The sequence below is a fragment of the Agelaius tricolor genome, unplaced genomic scaffold (assembly GCF_023055355.1).
Source record: "Agelaius tricolor isolate 1412-34295 unplaced genomic scaffold, bAgeTri1.0.p SCAF_2, whole genome shotgun sequence".
Lineage (NCBI taxonomy): Eukaryota > Metazoa > Chordata > Aves > Passeriformes > Icteridae > Agelaius > Agelaius tricolor.
The window spans coordinates 33,662,488-33,684,296 of record NW_027269262.1 but is presented as its reverse complement, the minus strand read 5'-3'; the positions used below and the strand labels follow the sequence as shown (position 1 = coordinate 33,684,296).

Sequence of the window (21,809 nt, the reverse complement as noted above, 5' to 3'; positions counted from 1 at the left end):
CTACACAGTGAATAAATCCATCTTCACTCTTAAAAAAAATAAAATTCCATTTTCATCTCCCTTATCTGTAATAGATCAGAGTTGTTTTCTCATAACACCATGATGATATTGTCTACCATCCCTGAAGTAGTTCTGTGAAGGAAATTTTTTTCAAATATACTTTGTTATATTTTTCCACAGATTCAGAAATATTTTAGACTTTACATGAATATCTTCCTATCTGTAGCCTACAACTACACAAACCTTAGCATGCTAGCTTGGTGTGCTACTCAACAATTCTCTGTTTTGTCTGTTCAAATGGTAATGTCAAATAAAAAATCTATGTCCTTTCAGTGACCTAGATGAACTTCATTTTCTTCTTTTCTATTAATTCAGAATTAAAGTTATTCTATTTCACAGTTCTGTATATCTTGAGGAAATATTTGAACTACAAGTTAGGAATGATGTCATTGCAGTAGACTGAATTCTCTATTAATTACACCAAATTAAATATTTTCCCATAATATATACCAGAATTTCATGGGTTTCTTGTAAGTCTTCTGGCTCTTTTTATCCCCTTACCTTTTTTTTAATCTTTTTATGTATTATAAATTCTTCCAAGAAAAAGCATATCTCTGAGATGTCAAGGAGAGAGATGTGCCAGCACACGGCTCTGCAGAGAGCAGCAGCTGATGGTGGCCCTGCAGCCCTCAAGAAAACCTCTGTCTCTCTTCAAAAGACAAGGAGGACTGCATGGTGACAGGGAGGGACAGCACTGTCCATCATCTGAAATGGAACATCTGAACAAGTTAACTCTAGTAGAAGTAGGATTCTCAATGCCAATTGAGGAAAAAAAAAGTTTAAATTACAGTGGAAGTCAGGGAGCTCTGAAGGAAAAATCTAATAATTCTTTCAGGTTCTTAGACATCATTTCTTTAGTGGGGTACTAATTTCTGCTGACTTTTTGGAGCTGGATACTTCAGTCTCTGGTAGAAATTAATTATAGTAAAATTATTTTCCATTGCTTTTCAGCATTTTTTTCTTTGCTGTTGCATTTGAAAGTTGCATTTTTTCTTGGTAATTAAGACATCTCCTAAGACATTTTTTGCAGAATGTAGTGACAGAGACTTATCAGATGCTGTGAAACACTTTGCCTCAGAGTACACTGAATGAACTGAAGTGGAATCCTATGGAAATGACAGCTTCTTCTACAATGCACGTGCTTGTCCCAGTAATAATTATTTGCACAGTTCAAACCACCTCTCAAGGGATGAACCTCTCTGTACAGCACAGGCACAGAACCACAGTAATAAACAGGTTTCTCCTGCTCCTCACATGCACCTGGGGGAAACAATGAATGCAGCTCTTCCCAGCAACCCATCCTGCCCACTGCAACTTTGGGTGGCACAGAAGTACCCAGCTAGCCTGAAATTAGTTGGCTTGAATGCTGATAGCTGCAAAGCTGTGGCCTCCCATAGCTGTGCTCCCAATGGAAAGGTTACCTACCAAACCACTGATCTTGCCCCTGGGCATCTTTCCAGCTTCCAGTCTGCTCCATGTTACTGTTGATACACAGCTTGCAGCACCACAGTTGGCCTGTTTAAAGCTAGCTCAGGTAAAACAAAGCAAAACAAAACAGAACAAAACAGAACAAAACAAAAGGAGCTGCCATGACTACCAGCAGCTGCACATCAGTGTCCCCTTCCAGTGTGTCCTCCCTGGCCTTGCAGTTTATGTCCACACAATACAGCTTGTTCAAAAGGAGGTGACTCAAGTAACTCCCCACACTTAATTGCATTAATCTGTCTTTGTAAATAATTCCCTGAGACCCCAAACAATTTCCTTAGCCCTTATCTGTCCTTTCTTCAGTTTGACATCTCAACTACACAACCCAGGTACATGAATTTTAATGCACTTTTCTGTGTTTATAAAAACAAATCAAATGAACACAAACTCCAACTCCTAATAAAAAATGCCAACAGATTACAAGAGAAGCAACTGGCACAGGGGAAACATTGCTTCACGTAGGTAAGGAACAGACCAAAACCTGAACAGAAAATGTGTCAAAAAGATCTGACAATAAAAGGGGAAAACAGCTATAAACATATATTAAATATAATTTCTTGTATGGTTTCATCTAACCATAGACTTTTATAAAGGTGAGTGAAATAGTGATAATAAAATGACAGGTGATGTTCGGTGCTAGTGAGGTACAGCATAACATACAAGAGAAAATTAATATCAAGTATAAAAATGCAGCTGTTGGTTCTAAGTAATTAAGAGCATCCAGGATGAGGCCCCGGACTTACTGTGGCTGGTTCTTTGAAAACATCAGTGCTGTGCTCACCAGTGGCCAAAGAGCCAAAATGAGGATGAATGTGGCAAAAGAGAACATTGGGAAAGAAGTTAAAATAATGCAAGCAACGTCATTCAGAAATATGAGTTATGGAGGTGGGCATTTCTGAGCTGTGTGTGGCTCTCATTAAGCTCTCACTAGAGAGAAAATCAAGAATATAAAAAAAAAAGAATATCAAGAGATGTAGGGGCTTATTAGAATTATAGAGCAGCTTTTAAATGATGAAAAAGCCAAACGGATGAAAAAGACTTGCATTTCTAAAGAGACACATTGATAAGAGAGATCTGTAAAACATGAACAATGTGTAAAAAGTAAGACACAGTTATTCACTGCCTATCACATCACAAGAAGCAGGGTATGCCCAGTGAAATTCTAAGACAGATTTAAACATCTTGATTTAAAACAAACAGATGGAAGGGCTTTAATCATTACATGCATCATCATTTTGTGAAACTCATTGCCAGTAGATGTGTTGAAGGCCGAAAGTATAAATGGATTCATGAAAGGCATGACAAATTGATAGACAATAAATCCACATGCAATGATTATACCTTATGATCCAAAGACACCCTCCAGCTCAAACAGGCATGGAAACATTGCCTTTTGGATCTCAGAGTGCAAACCACACACCTGTTCCGATACAGATACCCACTCATAACATAGACTTAGCATCTGCTTAGGAAATCCTAGCTTCTATTCACTTTCTGACTGAGGAGAGCTGTAGTTTTTACCTCTTTCTATTTATATATACATCAGGATAATGATTTTCATATTTTGTCCTGTTAAATCCTTGTACAACATAGAAAAAAATATCCACACTGATAGACCAGAAGACAAAGGGTAAGTGGCCCTGACACCTATTAGCAGTTTTGGCTGAGGGATCAAAATATTTATGTTCAAATGAATTTGATTTAAAGGAAAAAAGAAAACAAAAAAACACAGAACTGGAAGAGTAATTAAATTTTATGTTTCCTCCTTAAAAATACCCTAATCACAATTCTAGGGTTTCATGCTTACCCTATGTATCTTACTAGAAACAATACAGAGATATAGAACAAGTGGTGTTAGTAGCATAACATAGACAAGTATTTGTAAATAAAGTGCCAGAATCACATTATGGACACTGCAGAGGAGCAAAAGCTCCAGAAGAAACACAGCTGGAGTTGTAGAGAACTCAAGATGTAATAAAAGTCATTTGTCTCTCTCAAGGCACAATGAATATGTCTACAGCATGCCAGGTGTCTAACTTGTTTTTCAAAACTTCCAAAGATAGCAATTTTATACATTTTCCAGAGTTTAAATACCCTTTTCATTAAGAAATTTTTCCTAACGTTGGCTCAAATCTTCACTCCTATTCAAATCTCCTAATTCTCAGCCAGATGATGAAGGCAAGGACAAGAAACTGTTTTATCAGTAGCTGTCATGCATTTTGACCCCGTTCTCTAAGCTTAGATATTTTGGTTTTTGTATTAAAGTATGTTCCTAATCTTCTGTTTTCTCTGCACATTTTTCTTAAATCAGCAATAGACTGAGTAGTTAGCTACAGCCTTTTGGCACCAGGGAGATTAAAAGGATGCTATTATTTTTACATCCCAGTGCAGAAATTTTCTTTTTTACCTTTTCCTGCTTTTGCTTATTCATGTTCACTCACCTACTGTAATCTTTAGTCCTTTTTATGTGTAACTATAGACTGGTGAATTGCTCTCCATTTTGTATTTGTCCAAAAGTTTGCTCCCAATGTAGCACCAGACATTTGAACTAAAAAAACAGCATTCTTTTTCTCTTGGTTACTTCTTCAAATTATTGATATTTGTTTGAATCCTTGTCTAGTCCCCCTTGTACTTGGTGAGTCTCCCAAAGACCATTGTACATTTTGATAATTATATATTCTCGTTAATCTTCTTAATGTGTAATGTCAATATTCAGTGACTCCAGATTTAAGGCACGCCCTTTCAGAGCTCTTTTTGGTATACTTCTCCATATGGAAATGGGCCACTTTTGTGGATACTTTTATATTCACATAGATCATGGGCTAGTGGAAGATGGATGGCATGGGGATTGTAGCTAGATGTTCTTTAGGGTCCCTTTTAACCCAAACCATTTTATGATTCTGTGAATTTATTACTGAGATAAAAAAAACACTGGTCACTAAGGTATGGACAGTTGCAATAAAATTATACTGCTCATATGGAGATAAAAATGGAATGGATATGGTCCAGCAAGATGTCAACAAATCACACATTCATGTGACTACAGTCAAGACCTCCCATTAGGATGTGTCTTCAGCAATTTGCTGTTTTGCTTGAAAAATTATAGTTTTTTATTATATGGTGATCTTTTCCAGAATGGTCCAGCTCAGATTCCTCTGCCCAGGATAAACAGTCCATAGTTTAACTTGTGTGTTTATTACTCATTACATGACACTAGCAATTATTTATTGATCATTACTAAAAAATTTCTCAAACAACAGAATTCTGAATTTCTTTATATACTTTTTTTCCTAAATTCATGTCTAGATATCTGAAGGTATTCCTTAATCTTAAAGATCTTAATATTTATAAGGAAATTTTATTCTGACTTTTTAAGTTTTTGCAGAAGCTGTGAAATATGAGTCCACTGATTCTGGATATTTGACACCACAGTTTCCATATATATGTATATATATATGTATATATATATATATGTGTGTGTGTGTGTGTGCGTGTGCTGAGTTTTCAGAGTTCTTGCTAAATATTTTATATTCATTGGACAATTACCCTTCAACATTATCACAGAAAAAAAATTCAGCAGGTTCTTTGGGATATATATTGGACAGATGTTAAATATTAAAAAAAATATTCGAAGGCAATTATTCTCATTATTTATATGAGTCTTTGTGGAAGCAAGAACCCACAGTAGTTAAGAGTATGCTGGAATGTATTTAGAATAATAGAAAGAAACTTTTCCAGGGTTGGATTGACACCCCTGGAGAAGAAGTTATAGATGAACTGAGGATCCAGAAAAGCAATCCTGGGCTCTTGCAGACCTTCCTATTCACTGTAGAGTAAACATTTATCGGTCCACTTCTTTTGATTAAACTCAGAGAAGAATATCTGGGGCTTTCACTGCAGAAGTGCAGTAAGGCTTTTTCTGAGAAGACCAAAGGTTTTACACTTGACAAGTCCCGCTCTCCCTCTTGTTTGGTGTGCAGATCAGCTTTCAACACAAACAAATGGCACACCACATTACCTGGCTAAATGAGTTGAAACACTTGAATCCTTTCCAGAAAGACACAGCACGTGAACACCCACTTCCTTAAAGTTTTTTCCAATACACAGTACCACAGACTTTTGTTCTTATCTACACAAAGCACAATTTCTGCACATTTAATTTGTATTTATTTAAAATTCTTTGATTTTTCTCTTTAACCTATTCCAACACAGATCTCAGCTTTTGTTTAATGCCTGACAGAAATAGGAGTCTGACTAAAAGTAAGGTGCCTTCTAGGCCCCAGTCAGATTAATCAGAAAGGATCTGCCAAAGTGAAATATTTTTAAGGACAGGTATAGATCTCTTCTTGAAGCCTCCCATATCAGAGCAATCTACAATCTCAGCTTTGTTACTGCCCTCCTTGCTCCCTGATACGCCCACAAAAGTTGTCAGGACATTTTTTCAGCTCTCACTAGACAAAAGGTTTTGACCACCTACTTCAGTTACGTGTCTGACTATGAGAAGAGTTCTTAAATTGCACCCATGGAAAACTTGCCATTCATTCAGAAGGATGTCAACTTCAAACATCGATTGGATATCTCAGCTAAACTAACACTCTGCTCTTTATTTACCAGTAAGGTAGGAGGAGAAAATGCTATTGCATATGCTTTGTATTCTCTGTTGCATACTAAATAATTCCTGGGAGGTATTCATGATCTATACAGCAGCAAGCAGTTTGGTCACAGCTATCTCTGGCACCATCTGTTTGACCACTTGCAAAAGTAACAGACTGCACAGAAGCTGAAAAAGATGCATGACTAGCCTGAGTTTGGGAAAAACTGTATCTAGATCCAAAATTAAACCAGCTATTCAGAATTTCATCACACTACATCAGCTCTACTGCAGTTACCCCTTGAACCCTCACGGGCTGGTTTTCCCTTGCCTCTGGCAGATGCGCTTGTCTGCTTTTTCCATAGCCAAAATGTTTGCAGATAGTCTCATTAAAACAAAAGTTTCCAGCAAAGAACAGAAAATTTAGCTCCTGAGACTGCCCTGCTGATTTTTCTACCCAAGCAAATGAGGAACAGAGGTTTTGGCCATATTGTGATACATGATTACCTATTTATCTCCTATATTTTTCTGCATTGAATTATTTCAACTGTGACCAACTGACAAGTTTCATTTAAATTGTTAAAAAAATTATAAAGCTGTGTAGATGATAAAAGGACTCCTGAAGTATGGAACACTAACACTGGACATTCCTAATAATTATGTTTGGATAATAAGCTATTAATACATTTAATATAAGCTATATTCATAATTACAACTAATCTTACAAAAGCATTTACAAGGCATCTTTGATGTGGTCTTTTTTCCTTGAAATCATCATGATTTCTATTGTTTTCTTAAAAAAAACCCTTTAACCAATGAGTTGTATATCTGTCTCATGTTTGATCACTCCTAATAGCTATAACTACAAAGGAAAACCCCATTTACCATTTTAAGCACTGGACTTAATTAACTTCTTTAGATTACTAAGAACTTTCCCAATAGTCCAAGAATTATTAAATGTTAATGAGAATGTTTCAGAAAGTTTCCTAACCAATAAAGGATTCTTTTGAACAAATTAATAATGTCTACAATTATACCACTAATAGTGAATATAAAAGCTTTGAACAAAACTAATACCAATAAAAGAAGAACAGAAAAATCCTTGATAATATTTAGACTATCATTTGTAGTTAAAAAAAGGGAAGCTTTCATCTGTATTGTTATACTGTTCCTTATTTCAATTTCTCATACATTTTTGCACATTCTCTTTATTTCCAAAATGGGTGAGAAACTAAACAAAACTTGAGATGAGCCTTAAGATGTGTTGACCGACTATTGCTTGCATGAGTAGATTTCCAGCCCTTCTCTGGCATTTCTCCACAGGATGCCTGAGGTTTTTTTTTCCTGTGGGTTAATTGGAAACCTTTATCTGATGATCAAAATACTGAGTATGTGCCTGAATCACTTCTGAAATAGTAATTTTGAAATGCAAGGGATTTTAAAGGGGTGGCTGTCTCCTGTGTTTTTACTGATCTAACAATATTTCAGCTGATGATAAAACCATTGGTGTTAAATAGTATTTGATATGAAACTGAAAATATTGTAAAGAACCTCAGTTTGAATGGTTGGAGATAAAAATCAATATAAAATCAGCTATCCTGGACTTCTACTGCTCTTCTGGATTAGTTCAGATGACATATATTGCACCTCCCCATGATCCAAAATCACATCCTTAATGTGCAGAGGGAACATGCCAAACTTCCTCCTCACTTAGATGTTCTAGGAGGGTGCATGTAGCTACCTTAGGCAAAATGCATTAGAGCTCCTCCAGACTTCTTGAGGAATAACACCTCTTGTAAAAATTTTCTCATGATTATTTCATGTGGCTGTAAACACCACTATTATGGAAAAAAACGGGGGCAGGAGGGAGGAAGAAGAGGAAGCAACCAATATTCAACATTAGTATCGAGCAAGAATTCCTAAATTACATTACTGTGTCTGTAAAGTTTTGATGGGTTGAAATGCTTCCGGGAGCATGAGTTAATAGCATCACTTACTGCTGTGAGGGCAAGAGCAATTCAGAAGATTGCTTCAGTAATTCAGAATGAGTAACAACAGAACCCCTTGAGTGCATTGCTGTTCATTAATAATAATGAGCATACATCAGACAATTTCTGTTTAAAGAATGAGCCTTTGTAACTTGGTCAGCAGGATTATGTTCAAAGAGCTCTCCTGAAAACAAAGGGAGAGCAAGCTTCTCTCTCATGCATTGTATGAAAAGAATTTGCCAGCTTACGACTACCCTCACGAGACATCCAAATGCAATCATCTCCTGTTTTATCTCAGCCTCAGCCTGGGAAAAAAACCACATGAATTGCATTCTATAAACTGCAGAAACAAGTACAACATGAATCACCATTTCTGCAGAAACCTCTCCCAGCAAGTGCTTCATCCTGGCTGCAAATGGCCCCTGACAAATCCCTGCGGCTCCATTTGCGGTCTCTGCTGCTGAGACCATTCCCTGCAGGCTGAGAGGATGCAGCAGGCTTGGTGAGTTGTGCTGTGGAGCATGCTGCCTCCAAGGGATGGGGTCAGCAGTTTGTGTCCTCTGCTCGCTGAGGGACTGACTCCTGAAGCAACTTTTAGCAAGCAGTAGCAGAATGTCAAAAGTGAGTCTTCAGAGAGCGCAAAAACTAACTTGAAAGAGCTTAACAACAAAAATCCTTTTTAAATTCCAATTCACATTGGTTTTAAACAAACAACTGCATTAAGAAGTGGATACTTTGCTGACCAGTAGGGTTTTTTAAATAGGTACAGGTTGCTATAGATCAGTACTTTCTATAAATATGGGGATTGTAATCAAGAAAAAATCCTGGAAATACCTCACAGCATTCAAGGTTCAGAACACCACATTTTAAACAGGTAATAAACACTTATTAGGTTCCTTTCTGCATCTTCCAAGCAGTTCCTTTTCAAAATAATTGTACATATTTAAAACATCACAAAACAAATGCAACTGACACAAAAGTTTGAAACTGCATACATAATGTAATGAAAATTGTTTGTAACTTACCTTGGAATTGCGTAAATTTGATGGTTCCCATCCTCTCTCCATTTTTGAAAACAACATCACCCTAAATAAAATAAATAAACACCTTAAAAGTTTTATAAATCTCTCATAATATAGTTTAACATTACCATTTTAATTTTTCATTGACTATTAAAATTACCTAAGCAATATTTAAAATCTGAAGATGGAAGATTCAAACCGATTCAAAATAACTCAAGAACACCTCCTTAAAGCCTTCTCTTCTACAGATTTCAAGTGGCCTTTGAAAGTTGCCCAGTGTTACCAACCACTTTTCATTTCAAGGATATGGAAGCACAATAAAGCCAGTAACTTACTGAATTTCAGATGATAAGATATATGCAAACAATTGATTCTCACTGTTTGCTTTATGAAGGAGATGCAAAAACCTTCAAAGATCACACAAGAAAATAGTTTTCCACTTCATTCATCCATCATACAGTTCTCCAAATGGCTCTAGAAGCTTTTTTATCTTGTCTTATATACTTATCCTACTAGATTATAGATACTAGCTCCTATGGCTTAGTTTTGTACTATACCAACATGTGTGTCCTAGTATTCATTTTAATTGTAATGTCTTTAAGTCAGTACTACCATTTGTGGTGCTATACTTCTCAATATAATGGTCATGTAATGCTAAAATCTCCTCACATATCCTTAGGAAATTACTCCCATCTTTTATCCCATCTTTCTGGATTAAATTAAGAAAAGATCTTGTTAAATTTCCTCCTTAGTTCATCTATGTAGTAAGTGAGTATGAAAGAAGAGGGTTTCATTCATTTATGATATGTATTTTTAATATTTTGAACCTATAGTGGAGAGCTGAATGCTGTCAAGATAGATCGCTGTTCTACTTCATCCCTGGTTTGGCTTATTAACACCATCTCCATTGGCTTATTAACACCAAATCTTTGTTTTGGCAGACATCAGAGTAAAAGAAATCAAATGGTAAACCTGTGAGGTCACAGTTCATTTCTCTGTACCAGACTATTACTTTTTGGATAGCCCTTTCTGGTCACTGAAGGGATGCACTGAAGGGATCCACACTCAACTCCCCACCATTTTCTGCAAGCCACAAAACACCATTTCCTTTTGATAAATAGAAGAAACCTTAAACAAGTGTAAGCCACATTGTGCTAAACTTTAAGAAGCAAAACCCCCAATCTTCTAGCTATTTTATTAAAAAAAAAGATAATTACGTTTGAAGCAAAAGTGATACAAATAGAAAATAAAACGTTGAATGTAATTTTATAAACTATAGTAATGCTAGTAAGAAATAAGCCAATCAGTGTTTCATAAACCTGTCTTCAGGAATTATGTGCTGATTTATGTCATGAGAAATGAACTATAATCTGATGATATTCTAGAGGTCACATCAGGCCGTTTCTTTGTTACTGAGATATAACACACCATAAGATTTAGCTGGAGAATTGTCTTCTTTACACTTGAGATTCATAAATTACTAAAAGTGTTTTTTCTTTATTTAAAGTGGCGGATGTTTGAATAATAGATATCACTAATACACACATTAAGATGTGACATTCCAAAAGCCAGTCTTAGCACTATTTGGCCTTTCTTTTTACCTTACCACACACTCCAGCACATGTGCCAGTACAAACTGCAGTTTATGGTGTGACCCAACATAAAACCTATATCTTATGAAATCCACGTGAACCTAGCAACACATAAAATCCTCTTTTACCTCCCACTGTGTTTTTGTGACATTACACAGGCATATTTAGATATTGATTATCAAAAGGACCAGTGATTGTATAGAATTAAATAAAATAATTGAAGCAATGTTGATACTAGCTTCTTCAGAACATGATCATCATATTCAAAAAATATTTCTTGATCAAGTAAAAATTTTACTTCAAGAGATGTAAAATAAGACCTCGGTCCTGAACAATCATTTAAATCAACTGCACAAGTGAATAACTTGCACCTAAAACAAACCCCACATTTTACTATAAATTAAATAGTAACTTAGCAAAACTTTCTTCTTCCATTACACACAGGTCATCCCAATGGAGACCAACAGAAACCACACTGGTGTCTTGGTGCCTATTTTATTTTCTTCAATCTACTTTTTTTTTTCTTTACTAGTGTAAAAATGAATGCCAGAGTAAATAGAATCTGCCCAGCTGATCTGCACAACTTTGAGCTGTGGACAGGCATCTTCACCCTAGCAATGACCCTTGAAAAGTTGATGGGAAGGAAATAGAAAGTTTGTGGCTTGGAGTCCAACAGACAGAGATGTGAGCAGAGGGTGGAAAAGGAGCTGAATGAGCTCAGTCTGGCACAGTCTGCCTGCCCTGGATATTGCTGCTGCTGTGTACAACCACCACGGCACACAGAATTTCAATTTTTTTTGGCCCAAATACATCCCTGTATTTGGGATTCACTGCAGCTGCATAACTTATCATGCAACCTTGTACAGGGGTACTTTATTTAGTTTTCTTAAATGTACTACTACCCATAAGTATAACCATACTAGTCTCACAGTACAAGTTAGGTAACTTGAACAACAGAAATATAAAAGCTAATGCTGTAGGTATTGTTTAGGTTTTTGTTTGCTTTTTGATACATCTCTGACCTGCTTCCCTCTTAATTGTTTGTCTTTTTTTTTCTTTCCCTAAAACGCTTGAATGTCCTTTACAAATGATGAAAACCAGATTGGGTCAAACATTTCAAGAGCAATGTTTCAATCAATCTCACCCTTGCCACATACAAGGACATCATCTCCCTATTTCTTCTGAGTGCCATCATCTTCTTTGTGCTCCGTTTCACAAACCCTAATATTGATTTGTGTACTTTGTTATACAAAGTAACTGTTTCACTCCCTTAATAAAAAGACATTTTTACCCTCCTTGGATGTAGTCTTTCCCTTTTATCTTAAGTCATTAGTCCTTTACTTGTGGTTAGAATAAGAAATCCACATCATCCATTCACACTTACAAATTATTAGCCAACATTGGATTTATTTCTGACACATGGGACTTCCCCTGTCTTTCCAGCAGTCATTTGTCTCCACTTGGAAGGAACTGTATATTATGCTTCTCTATTTTTTTCCTGGTGGTTAAAAAGCAGGTCTCTTTGCTATGTTATGAACATGTCATCAGCTCTTTTTGAGGAATTGAGCACTAGTATTTATTACAATTTTCTTTGCATTATCTTTGACAGTATTATTATTCAGCCCTGGACAGAGGCCCATGCCAAAGTTATAATTCTTTTATTCTTCATACACTGAAATCCAGAGCCAGCACATTTTTTCATTAGTATCTTTAGTTGTCTTTGTCTTCTTCAATCAAACCAGAGTTCATAAGTTTCTTAACTGCTCTCTCAGTCAGGGCCAGGTCTGCACTTTGACCATCATTTAATTTATTGTGTATTTTTTCCTGCAAACTATTTCAAATTTAGTAAACAGAGAAATAAGTGCATAGTATTTACTTAATAATTTTCAGTACTATTCCTACAAGAAATGTCTGCTTTAGACCATGTTTACTTCCTCCTTCAGCAGTCTTCCACCTCATGGCATCTAACAACTATTTATTCAACTGTTTATCATTTACCTAGCCTATACTTGTTATCTTATTGCTGGTTTGAAATGTCATAAACATACATTCAAGCTAAATTAACAACACAAATACTCCTCCATCAGAAGAAAGACCATGAGAACGTTGACAGAAATAACACAGCTGGATGCAAGACAGTCAAATACCACAGAACTTCTGTGCCCTGAGTGTTTTCTGATGGGCCAGTACATTTCAGGACACTGCTTCAGCTCCACTTCACTCAGTCCAGAAATCTGGGCTACTCTGCCCTATAGACAAGTCATCTCCTCATTTAATAGTATTTAAAGCCTGTGGCTTTTCATGAAACATCTGAGACTACACAGTCAAGCAACTCCAAAAGTGACCATCAGTATTTTCCCAAAAAAAAGTTATCTCATTCACTTTTGGGGTACACTTGAGTGAGATATCTGCCATCAAATAAACAATCTAAATAAATGCATGCAGAAATACCTGAAAAGCAGTAAGATAACTATGACAACTGAAGTAATATTTTACATAATCTCATATATTTTTATATATTTATATAGTATATGAAATTAGTTTTGTCTCTTGAAGTTCTGTGACATCTGCTGAAATCAAGATGTACTTCTGAACTTGTAGTTTCCTTTTTGGTCTATGTCCAATAAAAGTACCAGCCAAGGAGGGTGAAGCATCCCAGGACAGGAAAACTAAGAATTTGCCAGCACCCAGAGGGCAGCTTACTGGCCTCTCACATTGCCCCTAGCTCTACAGCTCTACACCTACCTGGTGGTAGCTTAGCATTCATCAGGCCCCTGTGTGAGCTGTAGTGGCCTGCTAAACCAGCAAAATACATTCAGTGGTTTGTTTTGGTTTTGTTTTTTGAGGTTTTTTGTTTGTTTGTTTCGTTGGGGTTTTTTTGTTTTGTTTTTTTATTGCTTTGACAAGTGGGCGATATGCTGTTTCTGAATTACTGAACCAGAGCCAGCACAAAGGAGCCTTGAAAGGATGCAGGTACTAGCAGAAGGAGGTAGGAGGAAGGGAGCAAGACACTCTCTGTTAGCTCAGATCCTTTTATAAGTCTTTCTATGTTTACATGCAATCCACACAGCCTGCTACTCATGTGTTGCAATCAATTTACTCATTCAGGACTCCTTAGCTTCTGACACACCTTCCCTGACACACACAAAGCAGCAAGCTGGGATTCTGTGGCTCTTGGTTCTGCAGCTTGTGGGCAGTAAAGAGCTACACTGGAATTCTTAGCCTCTTCCACCCTCCAAACTTCATGTCCAAGACAGTGGTGTTTATAGGGAAAGGGAATATCATTTATTCTACCTAATAGGCTTTTAGCTCTGCAAGTGTAACCTCACTTCTGAAACAAAACAGCAAGCTTCCAGCTGAGGGCAGCTTGTGCACAACTCTTCTGGTTTCAACCTAGTTACATCACTCATTCAGCTGCAGACAAAGAGCTAAACACAGGAGAGGTAAGCAGAGAGCAAGAGAGGGTACCAGGGAGACAGCAGTGAAGGTATAATTCCCTGTGGGATAAATATCTTTGGATAAATGAGAGGAGAGCAGAAGGCAGAGGGTGATGAAAATTAAAATGCTCCATCAAATCAACAATGCTTCTCAGTCCATGATTTTATATCTTTAGACTGTTGTGGATAAAATGTTTCTAGAACATTTGATCAAAGCAGACTCAGTGACTGCTGCTTTTCAGGCCTTGAGTGTATTTCCAGAATAGTTGTTTCCTTCAAAATTTTCAAGAATAAGGACTAAAATCTGAAACAGTTTACAATCCATTGGGATGTCTTTTCCCTTCCTGTTTTCTCTCTTATGACATTTTCAAAAAGCTTTGGGTAACTGAACCCTGTTGTCTGGAGAGCAGTAGAGCAGCTCAAAGAGCAGGGTGAAGCATAGCTAAAAATCTGGTCTTGGCTAACATTTTCTAAATGAAGGAGTACCAGCATTCTCATCTAAACAGGAACTTTTGTTCTAGCCATGACAGAGCAGGCATGGAATAGCAGGAAAAAAATGAACAGGCTTACTTCCATACATTGAGTATCAATCTGCACCATAGCAATGCTATGCATATGCTTAAAAAACATACCCACAAAGTAGTTTCCCACACACAAAAACACTGGTTATGGAGAAAAACAGTGTGGAAGAAGGAAGATAAATTGTTGGAAGAGAATGGCTGAGAAAAAACAACCTGGTAATCATGACAGTGATGGAAAAGAAGAATGAAGAATTGGCATTCATCAAATCCCTTAATACTGGAACTAGGAGGCACTCATCTATTAGGACTTTGGCCTAACACAGAAACATCAGTGATGTTTTCCACATTATTCCTTTGAGAGCAGATAATGACTTTTTGAAATTTGCATTGAGTGAGGATTATTTTTTTTTTTTTTTTTAGAAACAGAGGACTGTGATGTGACCCACTCTATGGGTCTCATGCGACACTTCATATATTCTTAGGTAGCTGCTGTGAGCTCTTGGAACTCAGACAGGTAAATGGAAAATTATATTTCAGAGATCAGGAAATATTAATGATTTTTAAGTAGGTTACAGAAACTGCACTCATATGAATGAAGTATGGGATAAGCAGATGCACAGATTCACATCAGAGGCAATTTGAAAATAAAGAACACAGAAGAGAGACATCTAAGTTCCTTTTTTTTTTCTCCCCCATGGCAAAACCTGTTCTGGACAAAAATATTTTAATAAAAAATTTTAATAAAAAAGGTGTGCTTTGTGTCTCATATTTGCCAAGATCTTTGTTAGCATTAGTTAATTCAAGTAGTCTGTGGCATTGCCCACTGTGTTCTTCTTTGGTATTTGTCTACCTTAAATGCCTACAGAATAAGTAATAGGGTTTCTCAAAATTAAAAAAAAATCCTGATATATAAAAAAATTTCTTTAGACTATCTTGAATTAAAATCATTTCCCAAAACCAAGTTTTCTAAAAAAAAAAAGCTACAGTGCATCTCCTAATATCATGGCAGCAATGAGTCCTATTCCACAGCTGGGCTGGAAGAAATGGGAACTGAAGATCAACACCTACAGTTTCAAATTAAGTATAGCATCTTTATGTCCCTATCATTCACATAAATCCTCAATCTAGGACTGTGTGGAAATACAAAGTACTGGAAGCCTTACCAACATGGTTTCATCATGCTGCCACTACACTCCCTTCTTAATAATAAGTTCCAGTCCATTCAGCCTCTTCTTCCAAGGAGAGGGGATTTTTTTTTTTTATTTTGTCTATCTCCCCTCTCTAAGCCCCTGTTACAATTTTATTTATTTCCTGACAAAGGCATAACTGAAACATAGATACTATTGCTCTGCAGAAGGGTGCCTCTATTTCGTACTAATATTTTGCTAGCTGATCTTTACCATATATTAGGCAGAACTTCAACTCTTTTTTTTGGTCTTTTTTTTCAGGTAAGTGAAGGAACCAGAAGAGGAACAGACAGAATTTCTTTCCTCCATCTCATCAGAATTCTGTATCATCAGTTGTCACTGAATAAAAGTGTGCTGTTGGCAGCACAATGACATAAGCCCAGACTAAGCTGCTCCATTAGATTAGCATTTAGATGCATCTAAACAATTTTACACAGCTATGCTGAAATGAGACAGCACAATCATAGCATTTCTTTCAGCACAGCAAGCAAAGGCATCATTTATGAACATCTGAGCACTACGTTTACACACAGAAGCAAGATTAAGGGAATAATGTCCCTGACAAGGTACCAGCAATTCATAAGCAGCTAAAAGAGGGGAGAAAAGGATGCTAGCCAGGGAATCATGCATCAAACAGTATCCCACCTGCTGGCCATTGCAGGTGAAGAAAGACAAAACCTTTATGCTTTATTACTCATTAATGTGCTTTTACATATTCAGCTGGGCTCATGGCCAGCAAAAGGCAAAGCAGTTAGATGCTCTTTTATTCTTTATGGCCATATCATTTTTACCCAGTGACAGAGTTTTTTGCGAGTCATCTCTGTCAGTGATCAGGTAAGCTCTATGTTGGACATCATTAGTGGTCTTAGATTTAAAAGCATAGCAGGAAAGAAATTGAAATGAAACATATATACTTGAGAAGGTATTTTGCAAGTTTTTTTCTGAGTACTTCAGAAACAAAATGACAGGCCCTGGAACAGTGTGCAACAAATGCTTTCAAGTTTGGTGATAAATATGATATATAAGAGCGCTGACTGTTGGTATTTAGCCAATTTCCTGATCTATGGTTGGCCTCTGAAGCATGAGAAATGTAATTCCTTTTCTCTTCACTCAATCTCTTCCAGAAGTGTATAAAATCATTGATGTAAACAACCTGTCTTTCAAGGTGGCAAGAGAAAAGGAAACAGTCTGAAGCACTGGGACTAGGAACTCAAGCCCTTCCCATTGTGTATAAAAGAGTAAATATGAACTGCTGAGGTGATGTTCAGGATTGCTCTTATGAGGTTGAGTCCCTGATGATTTCAGTTTCTAGCTTTGTGTGTCTGTAGAAACAGGGTAACAGCATGTTATCTTCCACCACCATGGGGTTTTTTCCTACTGCTTTTGCAAGAATGATTCAGAAAAGATAGCAAAAAGCCTTTTAAGGACACTGCATTAAGCAGCAGTTCCATCTCTTCAACAGTGCAATTTCATATGATGTTCTGAAGTAATTTCTTCCATTTTCTTTAAACTACATTAATCTCAGAAGAGAGCAGAACCGCACAGGCTGTATTTCATTTGTTCTGATGATGACCCAAATGACTGCAGGACCCACTGTCTCCTCTCTGTGCACCTCCTGCCCAGGCTCTGTCACATTGGCTGGACACAGGAGAATACTTTGTTTACTCTGTTTTTTTCTAAAGAGCAGGCAGCCTCTGTGATTAACAAGGGTTTCATGTCCAAAGCAGAACACACTGGCATTACCCACGTGCAAGTGCTGAGCACAGTATCTTCAGCCTATTATCTTTCTAAGTGAGCAACTTTAGTTCAAAACTGCTTTAACAGGAAAGGGGAATTAAAATTTTTACATATACCAGACAGCTTAACAAATCTCTTTCTAAGTATGTACACCTGTCAGTTGTGGATGATTTTCCATACTGGGTAGTGAAAAGACTGTGATAGCAGACTCATACCATGTTACATGGCTTCTATACATCCGAAAATTCCCCTGCAGGCAGAATGTAAACTGATGCTGACCAGGGAAGACTAAAAGTAAGCTAAAAGGTGGGTTTTTTTGTAGTGAGCAGCTATCCAGATCTAGAACACTAACACTGATTTTCTCTCCTTTTACGCAGTTCAAGCTCTTACTTAGGAACCCAAATTCTTACAGAGGAACTGTTTAATCCAAAATTTATAAAATGTTTCTAGTGATTAGAGTATTTTAAACTTTTCTTTGGCAAATCAACTAAGACAGTTCAAAGCACATGGGAACTGACTGTCCAGGACATTGGCTTTCTAATACATTTCCCAGTAATCATCGCTGAAATGGGCCCATTTTTCATTTCAGAATGAAACAACAGTTTTTGTTCATCTAAATTTACAGCAAGCTTCTAACAACCTTTTAATTTAGCCCAGTTGAAGTTTTGGCTTTACTTGACAATTGCCAGTATTGTTATGACATTTAAGATGTCTATTTCTGTAAAGCCAGAAAGCCTAGCCTAAGTTATTTCCAATCCTGGGTCTCTCAGATTTACTTTTCTTTAAAATTTCAGATTATGTCTATATTGCTATCAGAAAGGACTTCTGAAGAGAGTTATGTTTGATGATAATGAAGTAGAAGTTTCATCCTCTTCCCTTTCTTCAGCACTGCATTGCTCCAGGTGATGCTTTCATCAGCATCAAATTCTGACTGAAATCTGCAGAGAAGAGCATTAGCATTGCTGAGCACAGAGATTTGAACAGGCTTGGCAGTGGCATGAAGGATATCTAACCAGCATATTCTTAATAAAATCAAATTCAGCCCTTTTCATTGTCCATTTTAATCCTTCAGGCTATTCTAACCTGTGCCAACAACTTGCAGAGAGTCACTAAGATATAACTGGCAAAATTTTGACACTTCAAAGATTCTCTGTTCTTTAAAGATTCTCTATATCTCTGCATGTAGCAGTTTTGGTGAGGAAAGATGGGAGGTTCTTTGTAAAACACTCAGGTCCAAAGATGCTGAAGAGGCTTGGTTTGGTTTCTGAGTGATCTGTACCATATACCATCAGATCCTAGACAACATAGCAGCTTTCCAGCTGGCACAGGTCACAGATCCCAAAGGTGTAGCTCTCTTCAGACTCCATAAGGTGATGCTTAGAGTCACAGCATTCCTTTGGGATCACTCTTCCTACACTTTCAGAACACTAAAGTTAAGGCTTACTGATACTTAAATATCTTCCCACTGTGACGGATGCTGTTAAAAACTTTTATGAAATACTTTGTTGTTTTAAATACAATCTCTGCCTAAAACTAAAATCAATGCCATATTAAAACTCTGAGACACACCTAGTCATTTATTAGATAAAGTATATTTTTCAAGGAAATATATGACTTGAAAATTCTATGGACCTGATGGTGGAGATGAAAACAAGACAACAGATTTTATCCTCTTGTTACCCCCTAAGTCACACCAGCTAATTTGTGGAAATTAGTATAAAAGCAAGTTAATGAAAAGTGAGTCCTGATTTTGGCTTTCTTCTAACTCAAGGTAGTGTTTAAAGTCCAGCTAATGCTATGAAATAGCTACAGACTAGACATCTTCTTCCTACCCATGCTCCCACAGCATTTCCACACCCAGGAGGTTATCTATACCATGCCATGCAGACTAATTCAGATGCATTCAGGTAAGCAAACTGATAAATCTATATAGGAAAACAAGATTGGTGTCAGTCTAAAAGTACAAGCAGATTCCCAGACTAGCAAGCTTAGTCTAGAGAATTTCCTTTCTCAGCTCAGACACCACTAAGCTGTTCCTGGACAAAAAAAAAAAACAAACAAACAAAACCCCCCAAAAAACCCAAACAAACAAATAAACAAACAAAAAACACAAAAAAACCCCCCAACCAAACAAAAAACCTCAAAAAACCAAAAATAACCCAACAGAAAAAAAACCCAACAAACAAACAAACCAAACAAACAAAAACAAAAAACCAAACAAAAACCCACAAAAAAACCACAAACAAAAAATCACAAAAAAACCAACCAAAAAAACCCCTCAAAAAACCCAAAAAAAACAAAAAACCCCCACCAAAACAACAACCAAACTAAAAACCAACCAACCAACCAACCAAAGAACCCCCTAAACCCTCAAAAACCAAGTACAAAACCAAACAAATACAAAAGAGAATTCCAACCCCTAAAATACCCCCTAAAAAATAAAGAAAATTAAAAAAGATTTGCACTTATTTTTAAGGTACTGCTCTCACTTCTTGCTTCAAGAGAAGTGCAGAGAGAATCAGAGAGAGTAAATTTGGAACTGGAAGGGAATTAGGGAATTACTACCCATCAATGCATTTCATGGGGCTATTTTAATATCTAAACTCCTGGAGTTATAAGACTCAGTATGGGGAGCCTTTTTTACTTCCAATATTTCCATCAGAAGACTTCTTCTGAACCTGAATCTTCTTATCATTTTAAGCTTTCCTCTTGCTTTCAGGTTCCTCTTATTATTGGCCATATGCTTACATTTTGGCTCACAGTATTATTTGAAGGAGATTCCCCTGTTCTTTTTTTAAATGATATTTGTGCAGAGAACAAGTAGTTCTCCTCTCAGCATACTAGGTATTCTCAGAGCTGCAACAGGAGAGGAATAAAACACAGTTATTTTTCCACCACAAAAGTTGCTTTTATATAGGAGGAAGATTTTTACCTGGCCAGTCTGAAATGTCTCCCTCGTGCACAAAGTGTATTGGAACTTCCTGTTCCAGAATGGAGGCAGGGATTGAATTTCAGTGTCCTGAAAGTGAGACTGGAGGGGAACCATTCTGGGCTGCAGTTCTCTGAACCTCAGACACCTATGCCCACCTATGTTCTCTTTAAATGCCTCTGGTATTCCTAAAGTAGACAGATTAATGCTCTCCTCTGATAATTTGGCAGAATCACACAATTCATTTACATAATACATAAGAGAATTTGAAATTTGTATATCCCTTACTTAGTTGCAATGAAAAGAAAAAAATAAAAAATTTTAAAAAACATACAAAGAAGGCTGGAAATTAAGAAAAAAACCTGCATACATTTTTCCCATGGAAAAACGGCTAATATCAGTTTTCAGACTTTAAAAATATTCTACTTGAAAGGAAAATATTTTTTCTTTTGAAACTGTAAAAACAATTTTTAATATTTAAAATATTGATATTTAAATTTTGATTTAAAAAAATGTGTGTGTGTCTATCAAAAAGCTGAGGGTGGCAGAATACCGCTCAAAAGAGGAGATAATCTTTACTAACTCATAACTGCACACTTTAGACAATAACATACACAAACCTACACTAATTCCCCAAATTTACATTCAGAAAGGACAGGACCCATTTGAATACAAGGTGAGCTTTCATTTAACTCTCCCCCTTCCCAGTCCCACTCCCCTGAATCATACTGAGCTGGGCTGAACTGCTGTTCGAGCCCCAGCAGTGCACTAGCAACTGAGCAAGCTGATGCCAGGGTAAATCCACTGAGAACACTGTTGGCAGCAACTCAGCTTGTGCTGAAGGAAGTCCTAAAACTGTTCTGCAGGGCTGCTGAACCGATTTTAAGCTTAGATTTTTCAAGGCAAACACAGAGGCCCAGACATTGCTTTGCCTGATTTTCTATTCCCATTGAAAGAGAAGGTTGCCTCATACTCAAAAGCCTTCTTATCAGTTTAAGAGATCAAACCTCCAAGATCTAGGAAGCCTTAAACTTGGAAGAGATCTCACTGGAAAACAAAGAAACCATTGCTTAAAGATGCAGTACTCTTCACTTTCCTACAAAAGATCCAACACTACAAGTTCCAAATAAGCACTGTGGGTTGAAGCTCACGCTGACACCTCTGTAATTAAAGCATTCCAGCATCAGATGCTTGGCTTCTTGGAGAGACAGCAATAAAATCTAAACAGCCCGAAGGAAGACAAATGACAGATTCCATTAT

The 21,809-nt window shown here is 36.9% G+C and overlaps 1 protein-coding gene across 2 annotated transcripts in view; it reads right to left on the bottom strand.

The window, feature by feature from the left end:
• GABBR2 (gamma-aminobutyric acid type B receptor subunit 2) overlaps positions 1 to 21,809 on the bottom strand; it is a 459,095-nt gene that overhangs the window by 186,161 nt on the left and 251,125 nt on the right. For both annotated transcript variants that reach the window (XM_071455578.1, XM_071455586.1), the window contains exon 9: positions 9,150 to 9,210. In XM_071455578.1, the coding sequence (XP_071311679.1) occupies positions 9,150 to 9,210 (61 nt within the window). The remainder of the gene's footprint in view (positions 1 to 9,149; positions 9,211 to 21,809) is intronic.